Below are 20211 nucleotides of genomic sequence, written 5' to 3' on the forward strand. Positions count from 1 at the left end.
GAATCTGAATATTCAGGCGTTATTTTAAATTGCAGATACAACTAAACTGAAACTGATGCACATCACTACTTATGGCCATTACTCTAACATCTGACAAAACTGTTTACATGACTATGTACACTGTGTTCTGTTTATCGTTACTTATAAAGAGAACAATCAGTAAATGTTTATATTTGAGAAGCGATAATGCTGTCAGTCAAATGTATCTTTGTTTATTGTTTTCTTGTTTAGGAAGTGATTTAAACTTGGATACAAGTGTGCAAAGGTAGTGAGGGACTCTAAATCCATTACTGTAACTAGAAAACAACAAATACATGTTCGTGCAGTATAACTAATGCAATATTCTATTTTAAAATATTACAGTACTTCATTTATATTGAAAACTATGAATGGCAACTAATCAGTGCTGTTTTATTGTTCCAAAGGCAGTTCCAGCAACAGTTTTACTGTACAGTTTGGACAATAAGTTTTTGGATAGTGATAGATTTTAACTCAAGCAGTGATTGAAGTGCAGACTTTCAGCTTTAATTCAAGGGCTTTAACAAAAGTGTTTAAGGATTACAGCAATTGTTTTTCCGCATTGCTGCTCATTTTCAGAGGCTTACAAGAAAATGGATCAACTAGAGTAAGTCACAATATTAGGACTGTTTTGACCCTTGGATGAAAACCCTTTGCAGTGTTGTACAGCCTGAAGTCATGGACATCACCAAATGCTGTTTTTCCTCCCTTGAAATGCTCTGCCTATATTTTTTTTAAACAGTCAGTGCCATACTTTTTGTGTGTTGTTGCAAACCTAACTTTAGGCTATAGAAAAAAATTCACATTATAATGTAAATAATTCCACATATTGAGTACTAAAGTAATAAGGTAGTTTGATACTAATATTACTTGCAGTACTGTAAGCCCCCCCCCCCCCCCCCCCCCCCAAATATCTGGAAACCCTCTTGCTCTGTTTTAAATAACACAATCATGCCATAAACTACAAATAAATACATACATAAAAAGTTCAAAAAGTACATATTTTAAAATACAAATGTGTGTTGTTTTAACTGACGCAATGGTGTGGGTAATTGTGTACTCGGTCAGGAGCGCTTTGTTTTGATCTTGAAGCCTTTTAAAACGATGATCGTGATGATTACAGTGGTTATGATGACATTTCCCCTGTCAACTGGATATCATTAGTAAGTTAGTAGTCATGGTGATTACTGAGTCATAATTTGGATGTGCAGACGCCCAGTTTAGCTGCTCCGGAGTCTCGGAACAGGAGGAGCTAATCATCGAGAAACTTCCAACCGAACAGTCCCATCAAAGATGGACAGCCGGGCTGATTTACAGACTGTCTACACCAGGTGAGTCCTCAGAGTCTCAGCGAAGAACTCGACCTATTGAACCCTTGAAGCAGTTCACTGATTTTAAATCCGAGGAATAAATGTTGGTAGTAACGTTAAGATGCTAGCCGACGCTAGCTACGTGGCTAACGGGAGCCGGTGCGTTTCTAACTCTCATAAAGTGTTTAGCCAACTCTTATGTGGCTACTTTAAATACGTTAAATCCTTTAGGTTTTCACAGTTTGAGGCTCCAGTCTACGGCTGTGCTTGTGTGAGAAAGTCGGGCAAAGTTTATAAACTGCCAGGGGGTGATTTGTTTGGTTTTTTACAGGTCGCCTTATCTCTGCTTTCGTGGCCGTGTGGACGCAGGTAGGCACCAAGCGACGGGGGTGGGGTGGGGGGTTGGTTATTCAACAGGCAACTAGTGAGAGATACCTCACTTTATCTGGGACTTCAGCGTTTTTATTTTGTACTTATTTACACGTTTAAACAGTGTCCCACGTATTTACTAGCTTAGAGAGATGTGCTGATCTGTCCCAGTTGTTAAGATGATGAGCAGAAAGGAGAGCAGCTAAACTAGTCTTTACAGTAGAGAAGTGAACGCAGAGGTTTACAAAACTGTAATATAAGACCATAAAACAAACGACAGGATATATTGTATTTATCCCAAAAGTTGTGAAACTCTCAGATTTGTTATACATGTTAAATAATGAACACAACCTAAACAGAATAGATTGAATAGCTCTAATAAGTGGATTGCGATAAAGGTCATTACAAATAAAAAGGCTATATTATCTGTATCTTATACAAATAATTTAAAGTTAAAATATATACAGTAATATTAAATGGTTATTAAACACGTAGTTCGGTGTAACAGAGTGCATTTATGAGTTTAAGAAGTAGAAATCGCAATTAAATACAATGGAATATATTAGTTGTTCGTATTATTGATGCCAAACCTTTAATCTGCCCAGTTTGTGATATATCAAACTTAGAAATTAAACACAATATAGGTATTAATTATAATAATACCTATATTATAATAATAATTGTGCAGCTCATTTTTCTTGTTTAGTGATCTCACAACAGAGATGTGTTGACGTCCTCAGACTGTTGTAACTTTATGGTCCATCCTGTGGTAAATGAACTGCATTGTTTCTAATGAGCACCAGGAAGCAACTCAGGTGATTGCAAAAGGACTTCAGGTTGAAAACGGCCCTCTGCCCCTATGCTCTGACCTCAGTCAGAGTAAAACTCAAAGTCTATTTTATATAATTATGGTCATTTTGAGAAACAGAAAGGAGGATTACCCAGGGTATCGTCACTGGTTAAGGATTTGTCAATCAGAAGACATTGTATAACAGGAATTCATAATATGACCACAAACCAGTGGGTGATGACACTTTGACTCCACCCATCTTTCGTACCATTCATGGTTCCAAGCCCAGCTTTGTTTATTCAGCCTTAAATATAATAAGGAAGAAGTTGATGATTGGTAACTAGAGAAAAAATGATATTTTCCTTCATTTGCTCAGAAAGGTTTTATCTTGACCTTGAAAACAGGGTGTACTTCTTAGGTGATAGCTTTGTTAACATAGCTGAGAAATGACCAGGATTTATTGGACGTTGAAAAGCAGTAAAAGTCAAGAAAATAAACGTTGTCATTCGGCCACTTTATAAAACATGGTTACAACGTCCTTTACAGAACACAATAAAAAAGATCAAAGTAGAAATGGAGTTTGCCAACCTTTGTGCCTACCTTTATTTGTCTTTCTTGGTTCCCTGTTGTTCATTAGTTTTGTTAAAAATGTAACCAATATATTGTTGGAAAGCAAAACTTGGTCCTGATTCAAAGTGCTTCAGGATGACCTAAAAGTTCATTGAGCTTACTCATCTGTAATTGCTGACCAGGGCTCCTTTGTTCTTCTTAATTCATTATTGAAACTTTCTTGGCTCTGCAGGAAGGGGGAGAAATTTGAGATAGCCGACAAGGAGAGAAAAGGAGGAGACTCTGCGAGATCAGATATTCATGTTGAACGAGGGCTGGCGGAAGGGGGACAGGGAGTTTATTATGGGAAGCGTGCAAAGGAGAACAAACATGACAGTCGTGGCGTGTTCAGGAGTGAAGAGGCGAGGCAAGGGTGAATAATTGAACTCTTCATACAGCGTACAGTGAGGCTGTGTCTGGCTCTCCAGGGATGTGAATTACGGGCCGTATATTCAGTAGCAACAATGAAGGGTTTGTTTCATAGCCAAGTGCTTGCTAATTTGACATGTGTGTATTTGTGTATGTGGTTTGGCGATCATGTTAATCGGGAAGTCTGAACTTGTCTAGAGAACTGTTCAAGAGGCAGTTCTCTGGAAAAACTGTGGTGTGAGAATAACACGAAACAGGATGTTGCCTTTTCTGGTTTGCTTTTTTTACACAAATTTTCAGATGCGAGTCTTTCGAAGCATAGGCTTGTTTCCTGTTTAATGTCGTTGCTCTTTAACAGAGAGAGAGACAGAGTTTTATTGATGCTGCTGTAATGATGCTGATATAATTTGACTATAATTTTGTTTTATTTATTTCTGCTATCAGTGTTTAATTTATAGCTGCAGTAATGTTCGCTGTTTAGGATTAAGTTCTGCCGGATTGCAAATTGTTGTATAGCAAATAAAGTGAGGTAATCTTTTAAGATGTATGCTAAATATATTTTTTATAGCTATGATAATGGCACATTATTACAATACTTCATTAAGAGCTCAATGTGTTTTAGTGGTGCAGCTTTTTTTACTGTGCCGGTTTATCGAGGGTCACCTTGGCACCCTTTGTTTTTACAAAACAAACACACTTCTTGTGTTTCAACTTATTAACTATTTGTGAAACGCGCAGTAGATCCAAGTACCCATTTTTAACTGAGTAGACCGTGGTTTGTTAAAACAGTCACTACTGTTGAACTCAACGTTTATTGAGCATACTGTTTAACTTTTTTCTTGGTGTCAAGCTTTAATACATTCATTCACTTAATGTACTACTAGCAGAAGATGACAAACTGATACAACCACACCACTACGCAATCATAAAAACATGTTTACCAGGAAAATTTTGTGTCACAGAGTAACTAAAAAATTGTGTTATCAGGAACTGAGGATCCCAGCCTTGCTTGTAACTGGATGACATTGCATTTTTCTTGTAATCTGATGAGCTTTTCTCTGAAACCACAGAGGGACATTGCTTAATTGCTTAGTGTAGTACATCCTGTATCGCCAGATCCTAGCACATCTCCTGATGTGATATATGTTGCTGAATCGTATTTGCATACCAAACGTTAACTTTTAGCCTGTAATCCCCTTTATTCTGCACCCTCCTGTTCTGTCCTTTTCCTGTTCTGGTTGAGAGTAACAAAAGAAACATAAGGTTCACATTTTGGGGGGGAGTTAAATTGCACAAAAGCTTTCTGTATACAGTCTGATAAATCTGCCCTGTTGCTTTATGTTGCCTCTGTTTTATGTTACTATTAAACTGATTGTTTAAAGTCTTAAATGTCTAACCAGGGATGGCAGCTCCACATGGTTAAACATTGTTGTCACATAGCTCATATTTACCAATAATATTTACCAGTGTTTTCATTTTTAAATAAACTGATGAAATAAACGGAGCAAAGATCTGGTAACTGGCACCCCCTCCATTCAGAGGAAGTAGGATGGGTCAGCTACCTCCTCGGTATTCTGCCTGAACAGCACAACAAAGACCTGCTGTGAATACAGAACAATAGGAACAAGAGCCCAGTTTTCCTTCTGGTCGTCCTCTGCCCTTTGTTCATTCTTTCTATATATTTCAAGTTTTAGTCATTTTTCTACTCAAAATGTACTTTAATATTTTGTTGAAAATTGATCAAAGTTGCAAATTTGATTATCAGCTTTCATTTTTTACAGTACCTCATAATGCACATGAAATGTTTGACGTGACATGTGTCGATATCATTTGTTTATTGTTTCCATTGTTAGAAAGGGAGAGCTCATCATCATCAGTTTCTGTTTTGAACATCAAAACGCAGTTACACAAATAGTTATTAAAGCTTGGTGTGAGCAGTTTGATGTAGGAACCATTTTCTTTTCCAAGCACTTTGTTCTTTGTCAGATTTTGACTTTTTATATTGCTCTTTTTTAATGTATCCTCCATCATGCCCCTCTGCTGATAATCCTCTTTGTGTTCATTTCCAGACCATAATCACCCCCAGACCACAGACAGTAAGGATGAAAAGGATACTTCAATGACCTCCTTTGGCATGGCTGTGCGAGGCCTCCCTCTGGCCTTAGCATCCATGACTCAAACTGCTACCTCTGACACACGCTTCCACCCAAAATGGCGAGCGATTGCCGTGGCGACCCTGTTCGCTTTAGTGCTCATGTTATATTTGCACCGGACTGTAGAGGACTGGGAGCGTCCAACCAAAGGTTACTACCGGAACAGGGTTCACAGCTTTCAAATGCTCGATGAGGGTGAGGATGACTTATTCAGGGACACCAATAGACAAATTGCACGAAAACCCGGCCGCCAGCAGAGGAGGGAAAAACCGTACAATCACACATATCCTTTGAGTCCACCTGAGAAGACGCTGCACGGCACCCGTTACCGCATAGGAGTGATTGCAGACTTGGACAAAGCGTCACAGAGCTCGAAGGATCAGACGTGGTTCAGCTACATGAAAAGAGGTCACCTGACTGTTTCAGCCTCAGGCGACAGACTGGAAGTGGAATGGGATGCGGAGACGGTCACCCTGGAGAGCCATCTGGCTGAGAAAGGACGAGGTATGTGAACGCAGTGAAGGAACTCAGATTTATAGTTGCATCTAAATATTGTTTTTGTGCTTAAAATTACGTGTGTTAACTCCTCTGCAGGTATGGAGCTATCTGAGCTGGTAGCATTCAATGGTCACCTGTATACTGTGGACGACCGTACAGGTGTGGTGTACAGGATTGAGGGCACCCAGGCGGTTCCTTGGGTTATATTACCTGATGGTGATGGCTCAGTCTCCAAAGGTGAGTCCTTTTCAAAACTCCTGAAGTCTCAACTCACAAACCCCACAGTGCTCTTCACACAGCTTCAGGCGACACTGGGAGCATTTCAGAAGCAAATAGTTTATTCTCTGTTTTTTTTTAACTAACCAGATTTTTTTTCATGCCATTCCTATGTCTGACTTCCTGCCATGTTCTGCACCTGCTTTGTGAAACTTGATCTGGCTTGTCTAAAAGATAAACCTGGTGCTGAAAAAATACACCTGGAAGTGTCCCTGCAGGGAGACTTCTGAAACGTGCCAGAATGCAGCGCTTTCAAATATAATGTATTACTGGGTTTGTACGGATCTTTGTGTCCACAGGAGGAAAACAATCTGAACAATATGCTGGTCTTAAACAGCACAATATGGTTCTTAATGAAATAAAGACAGATAACAGCAGCTGTGGATATGCTAAGGTGGACTAAAGATGGCCAATTAAATTGGTAAATTAAAAACACAACATGGACTCCAAAACTTCAGGGATCATTTCAGGGAACAGTCACCCTGTTGAGACTATTCAAACCAGTTTATAATGCAACAGAGAGACTGCTGTAATGAGACTTGTGATGCACTCTCCATTGGATGTTAATGGTCCATTCATTTAGCAATAATTCAGTGTACCACTGCTCATGCAAATCCACTATTAGGCAATAAATTAAATATGATCAAACTAAACCACTGCATGGTAGTCCACTTGGATAATCATACACTGGCGCTGTCAAAACAGTTTTTCTTTGTTCATTTGAAAATAAACAACCAAAAATGTCTCACTCGTGTGTCTTTTGTTTGCTTGTGCAGGTTTCAAGGCAGAGTGGCTTGCAGTAAAGGATGAGTACCTGTTTGTTGGAGGCCTGGGGAAAGAATGGACGACGACTTCTGGGGACGTCATCAACAACAATCCCGAGTGGGTAAAAGTTGTTGGTGTCAGTGGGGAGGTGGAGCATCAAAACTGGGTGCCGCACTACAACGCCCTACGGAGTGCAGCGGGGATCAAACCACCAGGTACTGTTGGGTGTGTTTTGGTTTTTTTTGTTTTGTTTTGTTTTTTTCAGTACAGTCTGAATTAGTAATCAGGCTTTATTTCTTTTTACTATTAAACTTCTTGTAGACCAACTTATAACATATAAATTTTGCTAAATGCTTATGTTATATTTGCCTATTTAATTAAAACAAAAATCGCTGATTTACTGCTTTGGTTTTTTTTTGTTTGTTTGTTTTTGTTAAATACAAATTTCATATCTTTTTTTAGGACTAGTATTTGCAGTTTTCTTCTGAAACTACAGTCAGACCGAAATCAAGCTGGTCCAGTTTTCCCTGTTAGTGTAGCGAAATGCAGACGGAGACAGGAAATCCTCTCATGAGCCAGCATGGCTGCTATGGTGACAACAGCAGTCCACAAAGTTGTACATTACCAAAAAACCCAGCTTAATCCAACTTTTTACTCTTTTTACCTTCTGTGCAGCCAAAAACATTTGGTTTATGGGTTATTTAACAGAACAGTAACACACAGGTAACAGTCAGCACTTGTTAAGTAAGAGGTCAACTACTTCTCTCTCACGAACTGGCTAAACATCAGAGAAAGTTGCACTTTTGTCCTCCCAACACTTTGTTTGTCTTCTGATGTAGTCAACTAGATATGCGAGCTAAGACTTCCTGTTCTGTGGGAATGTCATTGTTAACTGGAGGCAAAAAAAAATTATACAAAGCTAAGTTGTCTTCAGACAATTGTGAGTGGGTTTCATTTCATTCCCCTTTTGCGTTCCACATGGCCTGCTCTCACATGTGATTTAAACTAGAAACCAAAACCTGAATCCTTGTCGTGCCAATAATCCTGTCTCTTGCCCACAGCTACTGCTATACATTGGTTTATAGGGACTAAAGACTTTAAGCATAAATTGGGTTTGAATTCTGGTATAACTGGGCTTAATGGGAAGCTTGATAATGTATAAAAGCCAAATTCAGGCACAAAACAAAGAGCTTAAAAAATTATTGAAACCAAAATGTTTGGGAAAGGACAAAACATTGTGAAATGTGGAAATTACCTCCAACTCCTTGCATTCATTTCCTTTACCTTTCCTTGCTCTCTAGGCTACCTTATTCACGAATCAGCAGCTTGGAGTGAGCGTCTCCAGCGGTGGTTCTTCCTCCCTCGCCGTGCCAGTCACGAGCGTTATGAAGAGACGGCAGATGAGCGGCGTGCCACCAACCTCCTCTTGTCCTGCCCTGCAGACTTCCGCTGCGTCAGCGTGCAGCGCGTCGGACCGCTCAACCTCACACGTGGCTTCTCCTCTTTTAAATTTGTCCCAGACACAGATGATCAAATCATCCTAGCCCTAAAATCAGAGGAGGATGCAGGCAAGATTGCCACCTACATCATAGCGTTTACACTAGACGGCCAGGTGCTGCTGCCTGAGACAAAGATAGGAGATGTAAAATATGAAGGGCTAGAGTTTATTTGAAAGAGGCAGTGCTGAATCTGCAGCGTTCCTGTGCAATATGATGTGACCAGATTCAGAGATTATATAACTACGATTATTGAGAGACACAAGAAAAGTTAAAAGGGAAACCCTGAAGCATAGCTGTGTGTCGCCAACCACAGACTGGTTGACTGATGCAGCCAAAAAACAAATGTTTTAAAGGCATTACTACTTAATTTAAGCACTGCTACATTGCTGTCTAAACTTCCTGGTTTGACACTACTGAGTCTGTTAAACACCAGATAAGATGTAGATCTCCTTTCCTGCAGCCGAACTCTGCTGGTCAGACACTCAGGGAAATGAGACGAAGGAGCATTTAAAAAAAAATAAAAGTTAATGTTCTTACATTACTTGAAACATTTAAGGTCACTTTTTGCTTTGGATTTTATTTATCTGTTTGGACACACTGAGGTTTTGTCTTAATAGAAACAGAACAGGCCCAAACATGTTCACTTGTTTTATATCGGCTGTTCTGTAAATGATAAGTTATGCTACGTAAGTCTAGAGGGGTGTACTATGCAGCAAAATTAAGCAGGTAGTGAGATATGTTGAGTTTGGAGTCAAAGTTTTCAATGTCACAAAGGTGACTTCTCTTTTACTTTTGTTTGAGATCATTATGCTGAACGTAATCTGGGTTTTACAGACCAGCATGCTTTACTCGTTCTCCCATGACATGCTCTAAGAGTGATACGTTCCCGTCTGAGGGGATACATTTTTATATAGAACCTGTTCAGGCACTGCTGAACAACAGTGCAGTAAAGTTACTGTGGCACAAACTGTGTCAACTTAGTGATGCAGAAAATGCATAAATAGGTGTTTTTCTTTGGTCTTACTTTGTTACTAAGTCTAGTTTACACTGTCAGTATGACATCCTGATAGAAGACCAATCAGAGAATTGATTAGTCTGTAATTATTAAATAGAATATTCACTTAAGAAAATCAATTATTCACTTTAATTTGGTCCAAAGACTGAGTGACCCATATCGTCTTCATTATGAGGAACTCTCAGACTCAAATGCAGTTTGAATGTTTAAATGGATCCAGTTTAAAAGCTATAATACGCAGCTGTCATATTAGAAATAAACCTCAGCATGAAGTTTGCACTGCATGGAAAAATAGCCTAATATTTTTTATGTTCTTCATATCACTTCATGACCCATTTCTGCTGATTGGCACTCCATCGGTTTATGTTGTGCAGAAGAGAGTCAAAAGACATCAAATGCCCCCCTTTCATGTGAGTGAGCACAGAGCCTGAAGCAAAAGGCCTAAAGCTGCTTTCACACAGTTTTCAGATCTTCCAGCAGGATGTCACTCTGATTTCTTTACTTCATATCATTGTTACCGCTTTAGCTTTAGTAGACCTGTAGACTTATTGTTTGGATTGAAATGTATAAGGCCTTTAATCATGTGGTCTAGTTACAAACAGGTGTACAGTTCTGTACACACACACTATAACCTCTTCTTTGATTTTCTGTTAGCCAATCAGAACACAACCAATGGATTCTTGGTTTCTTTTGGCTGGTTTGTGGTCAGGCTCTACATCTTTTTTTTTAACTTTGACCGTGGTGCCAGCAAGAGATCTTGCACTCCACATGTGCTTCGCTCACTGCTGCACAAACCATTGAAAATAATGGTTTTCAGATCAGAGGGGTACTGTTCACATCTTCTGTGTGTAAGCTTGTCTGAGCTCTCTCTCTCTTACACACACACACACACACACACACACACACACACACACACACACACACACACACACACACCCCTACACACACCCCTACCTGTTAATTGTCACTGAAGGTTTTGTCAAACCAGCTTATGCAAAGAAAGCCTGGCTAAACCAAACTTGCTTCCTATTACACCCCTCAGCTTAAATGTTGCTTCACATGTGTTGAGTAATTATAAGCTTCTCAAGCCAGAGAACATGTGAATCACCAGCTGTTTAATGTAACCATAATTAATCATTAATATATTCCCTGTATCCTCTGAAAAGATATTAAAATTTCTTCTCCTTTAAATGTTTGCGTGTGAATCGTGATTTAAACAAGAAACCAAAATCTTAATGTTGCATTTGCTGTGGTGTTTCGTGGCATTTATTTAACTTGATTAAATCAACAAATTCCTCTAAAAAAAATACCTTTACATTTTACAGTTTCATGTCTACAAAATCAATAGTAACGCATTACACTTTTCACTATACATTAGTTAGTATTCAGATTTAATCAGGCCTTTCAAAGACTTGGCAATGGGTGCAGGATCACACCGATTAACCGCCTAATGTGAAAACATTTTGAATCAGTTTAACATGCTCCAAAGTTAGCGATTAGTCACATAGCAGATGTTTATCTCCTCACTTCAAACCTGAGGAAAGTACTCATGAGGAATCTTTTTCACAGGCTCGTTGCCATTACAAGGATGTCTTGCGGTAGCCCGTCCATCTGTACGAGTTTGAAGGAGCCCAGTTTGGAATAAAAGTCGAGCATCCTCCGATTGCTCTGCCTCAACTCACAAAAGGCTCCTCTGGACCCTGAAAGGAAAACAACAATGGTAACTTTGGAGTTTTGTAATAAAAGGAGCAGTAAAAGCTTTATGTGAAGTATTCCACAGATGCAAATATCCTGAGACTAACTTTATAATTAGGTATATATGGGGGTGTTAAAAGGAGACCATTATGCTTTTCCTTTCTTTCATACATATACTGTTAGAATGGTGGATACACACAATCTTGGAAAACATTTCAAATCATAAAGTCAGCATGTGTAAAAGTAACCCCTGTGAGCTAACAGCGTGGGCTTCAACCTGCTCAAAACACTCAGTTTCCTACAGTTTCTCTTTATGATTTTGGTGACTGCATGCATCCCTAGTATGGTCATCAAAGTCCCACCTATCTCCTGCTTAAACTTTCCTTCTGAGTGGGGCAGCCAATCAGAAGAAAGCTGCCTTAAATTGAGGGTAGCTTTAAAGATAAGAGGAGCTAAATGTCTTATTTCATACAGGATGAACTGAAACACAGCATAAGATTATTATGAACTGTGATTCATGCAAAGCCACTCTACTGGAACCCAAGAACAAACACGTGGAGTTGGAAAAGACCATAACAGGGCCCTTAAACAGCAAAGCAGCTTATATTATAAACATCTATAGATATAAAATGATATTGCTCTAAATGGAACAGCTCCCCCATGTGGTTAATTTTCTGCCTCATAAACCTCAACATGTGCAGTTAGATGAGCTTCATCCAGAATGATCAAGTTCACAGTGTGAGATCTCGACCTACCACTGCTCCTGATGGAGGACAACAGCTGACCAATCATGCGCTTGGCTGGAGAAGGATCAGTGACCCGAGGGAGCATTTCCAGAGCAATCACTGAGGGGAACTCTTCAAACACTGAACCACTTACTGCCCTCTGGAGTTTGGAAATAAAATGCTGTCACTTGACTGTATTCATGGTTATACTGCATTCTAGAAACATTTTCACATCTTGCTTTGAATCACCTGGATCTTGACTGCAGCTGGTTTGGCATCAGTGAGGGCCAGTGCATAACCACACAGCCCGAGGTCATCCTCCAGGATGAGACCACAGAGAGGGGAAGGAGGGATTTCACCTGCTGACAGGCTGCAATGCCCCAGGGAAAAAAAAAAACAAGATGAAGAGGAAGATCACATTCACAGAAGAAAAAAGGTTTATCATCCCAAGTAATTTAAAGTGCGTTTTAACAATACACCTGCTGTATATAAAAGATTGCTGTAGCCATCGTGACATCACTTGTTACCATCTTGGTGTTTTGAAAATAGACGTTCAAAGTGAGGGGCGGTTCTTCCTGAGAACTCGAGGAGTGATGCATGCTTCCTGCTTGTGCAACTTGTGAATCAGGTGGACTTTTAATAACGAGGACCACAGTTTCCAAAAATCAACATGAGGAAAGTGGTTAGTGAGGTCACATCACTAACAGAGTAGCTGACTCTTACCTGTCGCTGATAAGTGGAGACTGAGCCATCAGAGCAGAGTTGCCTTCTCCTGCTTTCTGCATCTCCCTGAAAATCCTCTCTACCTCTGGCTAGAAAGAAAAAGAAATACTCCATGACATCACTCCTAAATTTTAATTGAGAGAAAACTAAATCACTGATGATCAGCATCTTCACCTTGTCCTCAGGGCAGTAGGGTCGTATGCAGTAAACTGCTGTCATGGGAGGATGTCTGAACAGGTCTCTGTTTCCATGTCCTGGCAGCATTCTCTGTTGGTGCGGAAGAAAATAGACACCAGAAACCCAAAGTTTAAAAATCAGGTGGATCTAGCATCACAAGGTGGTGCTTATATAGTATGCACTACAGATGGATGGTAACGTTAAACATGAAAACAATAAAATAAACGTTTGTGCACATAATCACTGAATGCCAGAAGCTCAGACATCAGATTGCTTTTGGTTTCACAGACAGTTTTTTTTTTTTTAAAACTCTTGGACCTTAATGATGTCAAGGCGCACAGCACTAGAGGCCCCGCCCACCTTTATGAAGGGCAGCCAATCAGATGAAAGCTGGCTTGAAGGGAGAGGATCTAAAGCAGCTTGTTTGAGACAGTAGAAGAACCGAGGAGCTGCACCAAGGCTCAGTATAAGATAAAGATGCATTATTTTGAACTGTGAATAATGCAAAGCTACTCTAGTGGAGTGCAAAAATAAAATATGGAGCACAAAATATCAGCTGGAGGCCTTGCCTTGTCACTGACTATTATCACTGCTGTGATTTTACATAACTCACTGCACTGCTTAGTTTACCTGGAATTCTCCAGAAAGGCCTCCTCTGAAGCCCCAAGGTTCAGGATCATCGTTCAATAACTGGGCTGAGGGTTGGCTGTGGCCTCCTGTGGAAGGCAACACATCAAAATATTAAAAGCTACAGTAAGCAGCTTCAGTTCACACTTTCACGCCTCATTTAACCAAAGTATAATCACTTCTTTTAAAAAGATGGAAGGATTAATCATCGAGCTGATAATCTAAATGCAGTTCCCTGCTGATTTTCATGGCTGCTGCAGTTTTTGTTTGGAAAAAAAAAATGCTTACAAGCTCGTCTCTTATTACAGGTAACAGTGGGAGCAGAAAAAAAAAAAAAAAAAAAAAAATCACACAAACTAAAAGATGTTCCAGTATTTCTTAGTTTCAGAATTCTTCAAAGAATTCAAGAAATATTTGTTTATATAGATGTAAATTTGAGTTTATTGTTGTTTATCAAGTGTTATTTTGTCCGTATTGTGATATGGATATTTACTTTGCTACTAAGGGGTCCGCGACGTCTTCATCTATAGAGCAGTCTTTCAGTGTTGGTTTGCAATATCAGTGGAATATATTTGTTTTCTCACCTAGTGTTTTCACGTAGGCTCGAGCCAGACCGACCCCGCTCTTGATGTCACAGATGTAGTTGTACAGATCGTACAGGATGCTGCGGTTCGGGGCATTTGACAGACGGTTGAACATCTGCACCACTGCCTCACACATGTTATCGAACTGCTGGGCTCTTGAGCACCACTCTGCTGTCTGAAAAAAAAAAAAACAGAAAACAGCTGTAGGAGGACAACATGTAGAAAAATGACCTGTGTTTGTATATAAATATAAATACTACCTTGTCTGTCTCGGCAGCTGCTGCCTGACTTTGGTTTTTGAGCCAGTCCAGCTCCTGCAGCATGGTCCTGGCTGTGGTACCATGTTCATAGGGCAGGTAGAAGAGGTCTGACAGCAGCTTCAGGTCATCCAGGGTCAGAGGCTCAGCTGTGTACAACGGGTTCTCCCCGGGACCAGGAACGTAGGGGCTCTCACCCATGTCTGTCTGCATGGGCTCCTCTTCTGACGACTCTTTCTTCAGGCGAGGATGACAAGGGCCTGGAAACACAGACATAACGTGTATTAAAGTGACAACCACCCGTTCATGTCTTTTAATATCATTAAACCATATTTAATAAGACTCTACCTCCTGGTTGATCTGTGCTCATGAACTCCTCCAGCCAGTCAGTGAGGGCCAGATTCAGGGCTTTCTGTGGGCTGTAGCAAGGATCCTGCTCTTCATCACCTGGAGGTGAAGGTCAGAGAAAGTGAGACAATGTTTAAGCTCCGTGACCTCACAGACAGCATGGAGTGGATTTCCAGCAAACACAACGGCAACACTGACAGCATTTCCTGTCAAAACTGGAAAATAATCTGCACCATAAATAGATGTTGATGTTGCTTCCACAGACAACAGTGATTCAGGCAGGGTGGGCCTTATGAAGCAAAAAATACTATTCAAAATATTCCAAAAAGTGCATGTTTTTTCTTTTTAAATATGACGACTGACTGTCATGGTGAGGTTGTTGGTGTCAGGCAGGCTGAAGTACTCTTTGTGGGGAAAAAAGGAAAAGATGCCAGAGGCCAGAGGAGAAAGGCCAGACTGTTGGCTTTGAGCACTCCTGAAAGCATCAGGAGCAGGTTGGGTTCAGTATATTATGATTGCAAATTACTTTCCCTACACAGTCACTGAATGCACTTGAGAGTAGTCCTGTAATGTTTTACCTTCTACAAAAGAGAAAAAAAAATGCATTTGTTAAATCATGACTAACAGAAACTCACCCATCTCCACATCCCTCGGTGCTCCTTCGGCAGGTGCTTTACACCATGTCGCCAGAGTGTGAATGGCCACGAAGTTTGGGTAAAACTCACAATTGGGATTTGTGAGCACTCCTTTCAGTTTTGGGATCAGATCAGTGGGTCTATCCTTTTTGAAAAAACAATCATACATAGACACCGGAGTCATACTGGTACATACACACAATCTAACACTGTTAAAATAAAGAAGAGAAAAAAACCTTATAGGGTCCAAGAAAAAGCCTTTGGGGATCATAATCATTGGCATGAATGTTGTCCCAGATGACTGGTGCCCTCTTCAGGACTGAGGATACCTCCTCTATGGATTCAACTGAGATTTTGTGGGATACTACTTTTGGACCTAAATAAATGGAAAAAAAAGTAAAAACAAATGAATAATTAACCTTGGGGAAACTCAAGATCATGGAAACAGGTTCAGGCTCCGGCTGAGTGTAATCTTACCAGTCCACAGTACGTCAATGCCAGGCAGGAGCTTCTCTCCCACCGTGTTCAGGTACGAGGACTGTGTTACACTGGGCGTACAGAAGACAGCACAGTAATCTAAAGATAAAGAGTGAATCATTAAGAAGCTGTTAGAATAATGTGTATTATTTTCTACCACAATGCTCCCTGTTTAACTGGACTGTAACTGGACTGGACTGTTTTGCTGTCTGACCTGTAGGACAGAAGAGGAAGACTTCGGGCTCTCCTAAGTGCATGTACACCTCGTTAGTGATGGCCACCTGAGCGTGGGCGAAGGAGCTGAAAGCCTGCTTGTCAGCTGGACACATCTCAGTCTCGATGTCGTCAAAGAGTAAAGAGAAGGACCTGCAGCCAAACTCCTTGACCTAAGGAACAAATGTAATTTCCGTCAGTGAACAGGGTCAAGTGAAAGTTAGCATCACTTTGCTTACAGCCAATGACATAAAAAAGGCTATTCCACCTAGAATTACACGGATTACACCAGCCTTTGTATAATTTTACTACCCCACTTTAAATGCATCCATTTTACTGCTAAGCGATGCGCTGTCCAAACCCTCAGAGAGCCACAAAGTGAGATACAACCAATTATAAATTATATTATATTTTTTTTCTGCTGCACCCATCACCTCTGCTTCCAAAGTCCTACCTGATCTAGTTTCCTCTTCAGGGCAGCTACTTCTTTAGGGTTGGAGAAAGTAATGTCCAGGCCGGGTGAGATTGCATAGATGAACTCGACGTCGTGCCGTTTCGCTGCTGATATCAGGCTCGTTAGTTGTTCTATGAAAAGAAAAAGGGACAAAGAAGAAATCCTATTTGATGATGCAGTTCACAAATTCTGTTAATGATCCCTTTACTTCCCATCAATGAACAGATTTAAAACAAAGAGTTGAAGTGACATGGTTTAACCTTAGATTTAGCTGCTTTTGTGTCTGCGGGGAAACTTTACGAGCATATACAGGTGGGTCTGAAGTCCACTGACTTGATGAGGGGTCATCAAAGACATGATAGTTTGAAAAAGGTTAAACATCAAATCGTCTTCACTGCACTTCAGACTGTAATGTTTTTGATAACATCCAGACAGTCGACCCAAAGACACTTTAAACACATCTGAGGAGATAACAATGAGTCGTAAGGGGATGAGTTCGGAAGAGCTGACAACTGCAAAATGACCAAACTTTTATCATTTTATGTGTTTTAATTTACTTTTATTGTTTGGGGCTCAATTTATAACCAGAGTTTTGCACGACTATTGAATGAAGACTCAGATATGCACGCGTAAATTTAAACACATTGTTTCAGTTCCATTGCAGTTAACTGGATGTTGCAAATTAGTAAGTTGTTTAACATACTGAGAGTCAACAAACTGAGGAGGAAATATAGTACAGATTTTTAATCTAAATGGGTATTTGTTAAGGTAGCGGACTATGCATGGAGGCACAACTGCTCTGCTAATAGATCAGGGAATTAGTCAGTGTTACTTTTAAAATTAAAGACAGGTGTAACTGAATTTCATCTGCTTCCAAGACCAGAAAGATTTTTGTGGTTTTGAATTATGAATGTGATATGATGAGACTCACCCGCCTCCTCAGCAGCGTACAAGTCTCTCCAGTACATCCTGTGTTTGTAATCATCCTTGGGGGCGTACAGGTATGCGTTCAAACCCCACTTCTGTTCCCTGCAAAACCAAAACATTATGCCATGGGTTAGAAATTCTCAGTGCAACATTTTTAAATGTTAGTGCGCATCCTGATCACAATAAAAGCTTCTAGTAATAACAGAAAATAACAACCGAAATTGCCAGTGTAAGAGAAACTGTGGCAAAAGTAATGCAAATCACCTGCATGCCATTTCATTCATGCAAATGATTCAGCGCAACTGTAATTTTGGATATTAAAAAAAAAAGAATACATGAATGTGAATACAGCTATATTACATATGTCAAAAGCAGCAGCTGCTGTTATTACTTTCAGGAAGTGTGTTCATCATTTCCAGTTCTTCGCTTGGTGCCTAAGGCCACATACCTCTTAAACAGCTCTGTTCTTTGCTCCATAGTCCACGGCCGCCCATAAAAGCCTGTAACAAGCAAAGGTCGACTTACGCTTAAAAACTCGTCATCTTACCAAAAGTGATCAATGCATGATTGATTAATCAGATGCATTTTAAAGCGGGTAGCTGGAAGCATTCAAGAACCTGTAATCTAGCGGAGCCGCGGTGTTTGGGCCCCTGATTCCGGGTCTGCTCACCTTCTACTACGCCGCTGATGAAGCGCCCAGTCCCGGTGACGGGCTGTCGCTTGGTACTGTCCGGTTTCGACATGTTCTCCTGTAATATTCAAAGTTCTCGTCTCTTCCTGCTTTTTGACTTTAACAATGCTCAGTCTGCAGCTCCAGCTGTGACACAGCGATACTGACAGTCATGCTTCTGCACGCCAACCTTTAAATTGATTCGCATTTATTGCACCTTATTCTCACGCCTGCGCAGTAACAGTCGGGTTAAACACCTGCAGCATTGCGCAACATCGCGCTAACGCCAATAAATGTCCAAATGGTCGAAACAGAATCGCAGCTATTGTTTGGTGCGGATAACTGAAGTTCAGCTCATATTCAGACGCATGTGTCTGACTACCGGGTGGACGTCTTAAAGGGACAGTGTGCCCACAACTTAAAGGGACAACACACCAAAAAACAAGCAGGACGCCACAGGAGTTCAGTATCTTCTACCAACTTTTACAGTTTTAATTTCAACATAGTTTGTTGAGTTAGTTTCGAGAGGGTTTTTTTTTTTTGCTTCGTTTTAGTTTTTATTCTTTAAAAAAATTATTTTATAGCTTAGGTTTGATTAGATTTAGTTTTTTTTAATTATAGAAATATGTAACAAGCAACCTTATTAAGTACACCTGTCCAGCAGCTGCTTGTAAAGGTGGGTGAATCGATCCAAGTATCAATACCAAAGCTGGTCTTGGTGCCTAACTTGACAGGATCGATATTTTGTTTCTATCTTTGAAGTTCAGCATGTAGCCCACTAAAGAGTTTTAAATAAACGGTTTTACTCTTCTTTTTTCTTTTTTTAAAATGAAAAACATCTAACTCAAGCTATGAACAACGTCTGAAACTTTCTGTGTTGATTGTCACATCTATTTTATTTACAGCCTATAACACATTTACAGATTGACCCAAAGTGATTTAGAGAAAGGCACATTTATATTCCAGGTAAAGCGGAAAGAGTGAAAGGTGTGGTTTTTGTATTAATTAATAATTATCGTGGATAGTAAAAATCACCTACCCTTAATATGTGTTCAGAATTTGCACATTAGTGATCCCATAAATCATGACACAATGCTGGCACATTGATCAGCTGCCCTTATAGATTAAAAGTATCTGTATCGGTACCGCTATTGGTAGTACTGGCCCTGTATTTACTTGGTATCAGATTGATACCAAAATTTGTAGTATTCCACAGCAGTTTATGTAATTAGCCAATCACACTGCAGAAAATCAATGCATTTAGGCCTCTAGACACAATCAAGGCAACCCTCTGAAGTTCAGACTGAGCAACAGTTTAAACATGGCTGGTTGTGCCAAAAGTGCTGGTAATTTTCCCACACAAACACCTGGAGGGTTTAGAGGGATGCTCTCTTGGTGAAAATGCCTTGTTGAATGCAAAAGTCAACGGAGGATGGCCAAAAATAACCATTTGTTACAACCAAGGTATGCAGAAGAGCATCTATGAACAGACAACCTGTTGAACTTAGGTGGGCTACAGCAGCAGAAGACCACGGCAGTACCACTCCTGTCAACTCAAAGAACAGGAAACCGAGGCTACAGTTTGTAGGGAAACACAAAAATGGGAAAATAGAAGACTGAAAAAATGTTACCTGATCTGATGAGTCTCAATTTCTGCTGTAACATTCAGATGGTAGCGTCAGAATTTGGCATGAAAGCAGCAAGTCTTGTATCAATGGCAGGATGGATCCATGGATCCAATGGCCTTATATCACACTCCCTTATCTTTTCTGAGGCACAAATTGCAGTTCTTCTTGGTAGGTAATTACTGAAATAAACTGTCTAGATCTTTGCATATAAATCAGCACACTCTTAGGAGATCACCCAAATAACTCCTACTCCCTCTCCTGAGTGTGTGGTTTTGCAAATGTATCATCAGGCTAATTTTACTTTTGGCCACAAAACTGCTGGCCCTAGTTTTTTGAAGCCAGGAGAGGATTTTGTGGCAGCGGAAACTAAGTCTAATCCTAAGTACTGTGATGATGTTAA

General features: G+C 40.2%; 2 protein-coding genes across 5 annotated transcripts; one reads left to right on the forward strand and one right to left on the reverse strand.

Annotated features, from left to right (window-relative positions):
* Positions 1–1214: 1214 nt before the first annotated feature.
* cant1b (calcium activated nucleotidase 1b) lies at positions 1215–10838 on the forward strand. Of its 4 annotated transcripts, XM_063476744.1 has the most exons (6): positions 1215–1349; positions 1660–1697; positions 5535–6122; positions 6213–6353; positions 7169–7372; positions 8459–10838. In XM_063476744.1, exons 1-6 carry the CDS (start codon positions 1312–1314, stop codon positions 8827–8829), a joined length of 1380 nt encoding a protein of 459 aa, XP_063332814.1. In that variant the 5' UTR covers positions 1215–1311; the 3' UTR covers positions 8830–10838. The 4 variants fall into 4 exon arrangements, with proteins under 4 accessions (XP_063332814.1, XP_063332816.1, XP_063332813.1 ...); XM_063476746.1 differs by lacking the exon at positions 1660–1697 and having other exon boundaries at positions 1224–1349; positions 8459–10837; XM_063476743.1 differs by lacking the exons at positions 1215–1349; positions 1660–1697 and adding an exon at positions 3325–3469.
* An 86-nt stretch (positions 10839–10924) lies between these two features.
* Positions 10925–18555, reverse strand: ogal (O-GlcNAcase like). Its single transcript, XM_063476741.1, has 17 exons — positions 18184–18555; positions 17962–18013; positions 17518–17615; positions 16587–16717; positions 16134–16305; positions 15920–16018; positions 15679–15818; positions 15443–15587; positions 14808–14906; positions 14463–14719; positions 14203–14377; positions 13622–13707; positions 12989–13081; positions 12815–12903; positions 12341–12461; positions 12122–12251; positions 10925–11371 (listed from the first exon to the last, which is right to left on the reverse strand). The coding sequence occupies exons 1-17, from the start codon at positions 18254–18256 to the stop codon at positions 11235–11237; spliced, it is 2097 nt and encodes a 698-aa protein (XP_063332811.1). The 5' UTR covers positions 18257–18555; the 3' UTR covers positions 10925–11234.
* Positions 18556–20211: the final 1656 nt, after the last annotated feature.

This window comes from Pelmatolapia mariae, linkage group LG6 (assembly GCF_036321145.2).
Source record: "Pelmatolapia mariae isolate MD_Pm_ZW linkage group LG6, Pm_UMD_F_2, whole genome shotgun sequence".
NCBI lineage: Eukaryota > Metazoa > Chordata > Actinopteri > Cichliformes > Cichlidae > Pelmatolapia > Pelmatolapia mariae.

Excerpts from the sequence above, each read along its gene's own strand:
- cant1b (XM_063476743.1), top strand. The coding sequence starts at position 3,358 with ATGTTGAACGAGGGCTGGCGGAAGGGGGACAGGGAGTTTATTATGGGA. Across the intron at positions 6,123-6,212 it reads TCTGGCTGAGAAAGGACGAG|GTATGGAGCTATCTGAGCTG; the intron begins GTATGTGAACGC and ends ACTCCTCTGCAG. Across the intron at positions 6,354-7,168 it reads TGATGGCTCAGTCTCCAAAG|GTTTCAAGGCAGAGTGGCTT; the intron begins GTGAGTCCTTTT and ends TTGCTTGTGCAG.
- ogal (XM_063476741.1), bottom strand. The coding sequence starts at position 18,256 with ATGTCGAAACCGGACAGTACCAAGCGACAGCCCGTCACCGGGACTGGG. Across the intron at positions 14,720-14,807 it reads GAGCACAGATCAACCAGGAG|GCCCTTGTCATCCTCGCCTG; the intron begins GTAGAGTCTTAT and ends CTGTGTTTCCAG. Across the intron at positions 14,378-14,462 it reads CAGCTGCCGAGACAGACAAG|ACAGCAGAGTGGTGCTCAAG; the intron begins GTAGTATTTATA and ends TTTTTTTTTCAG.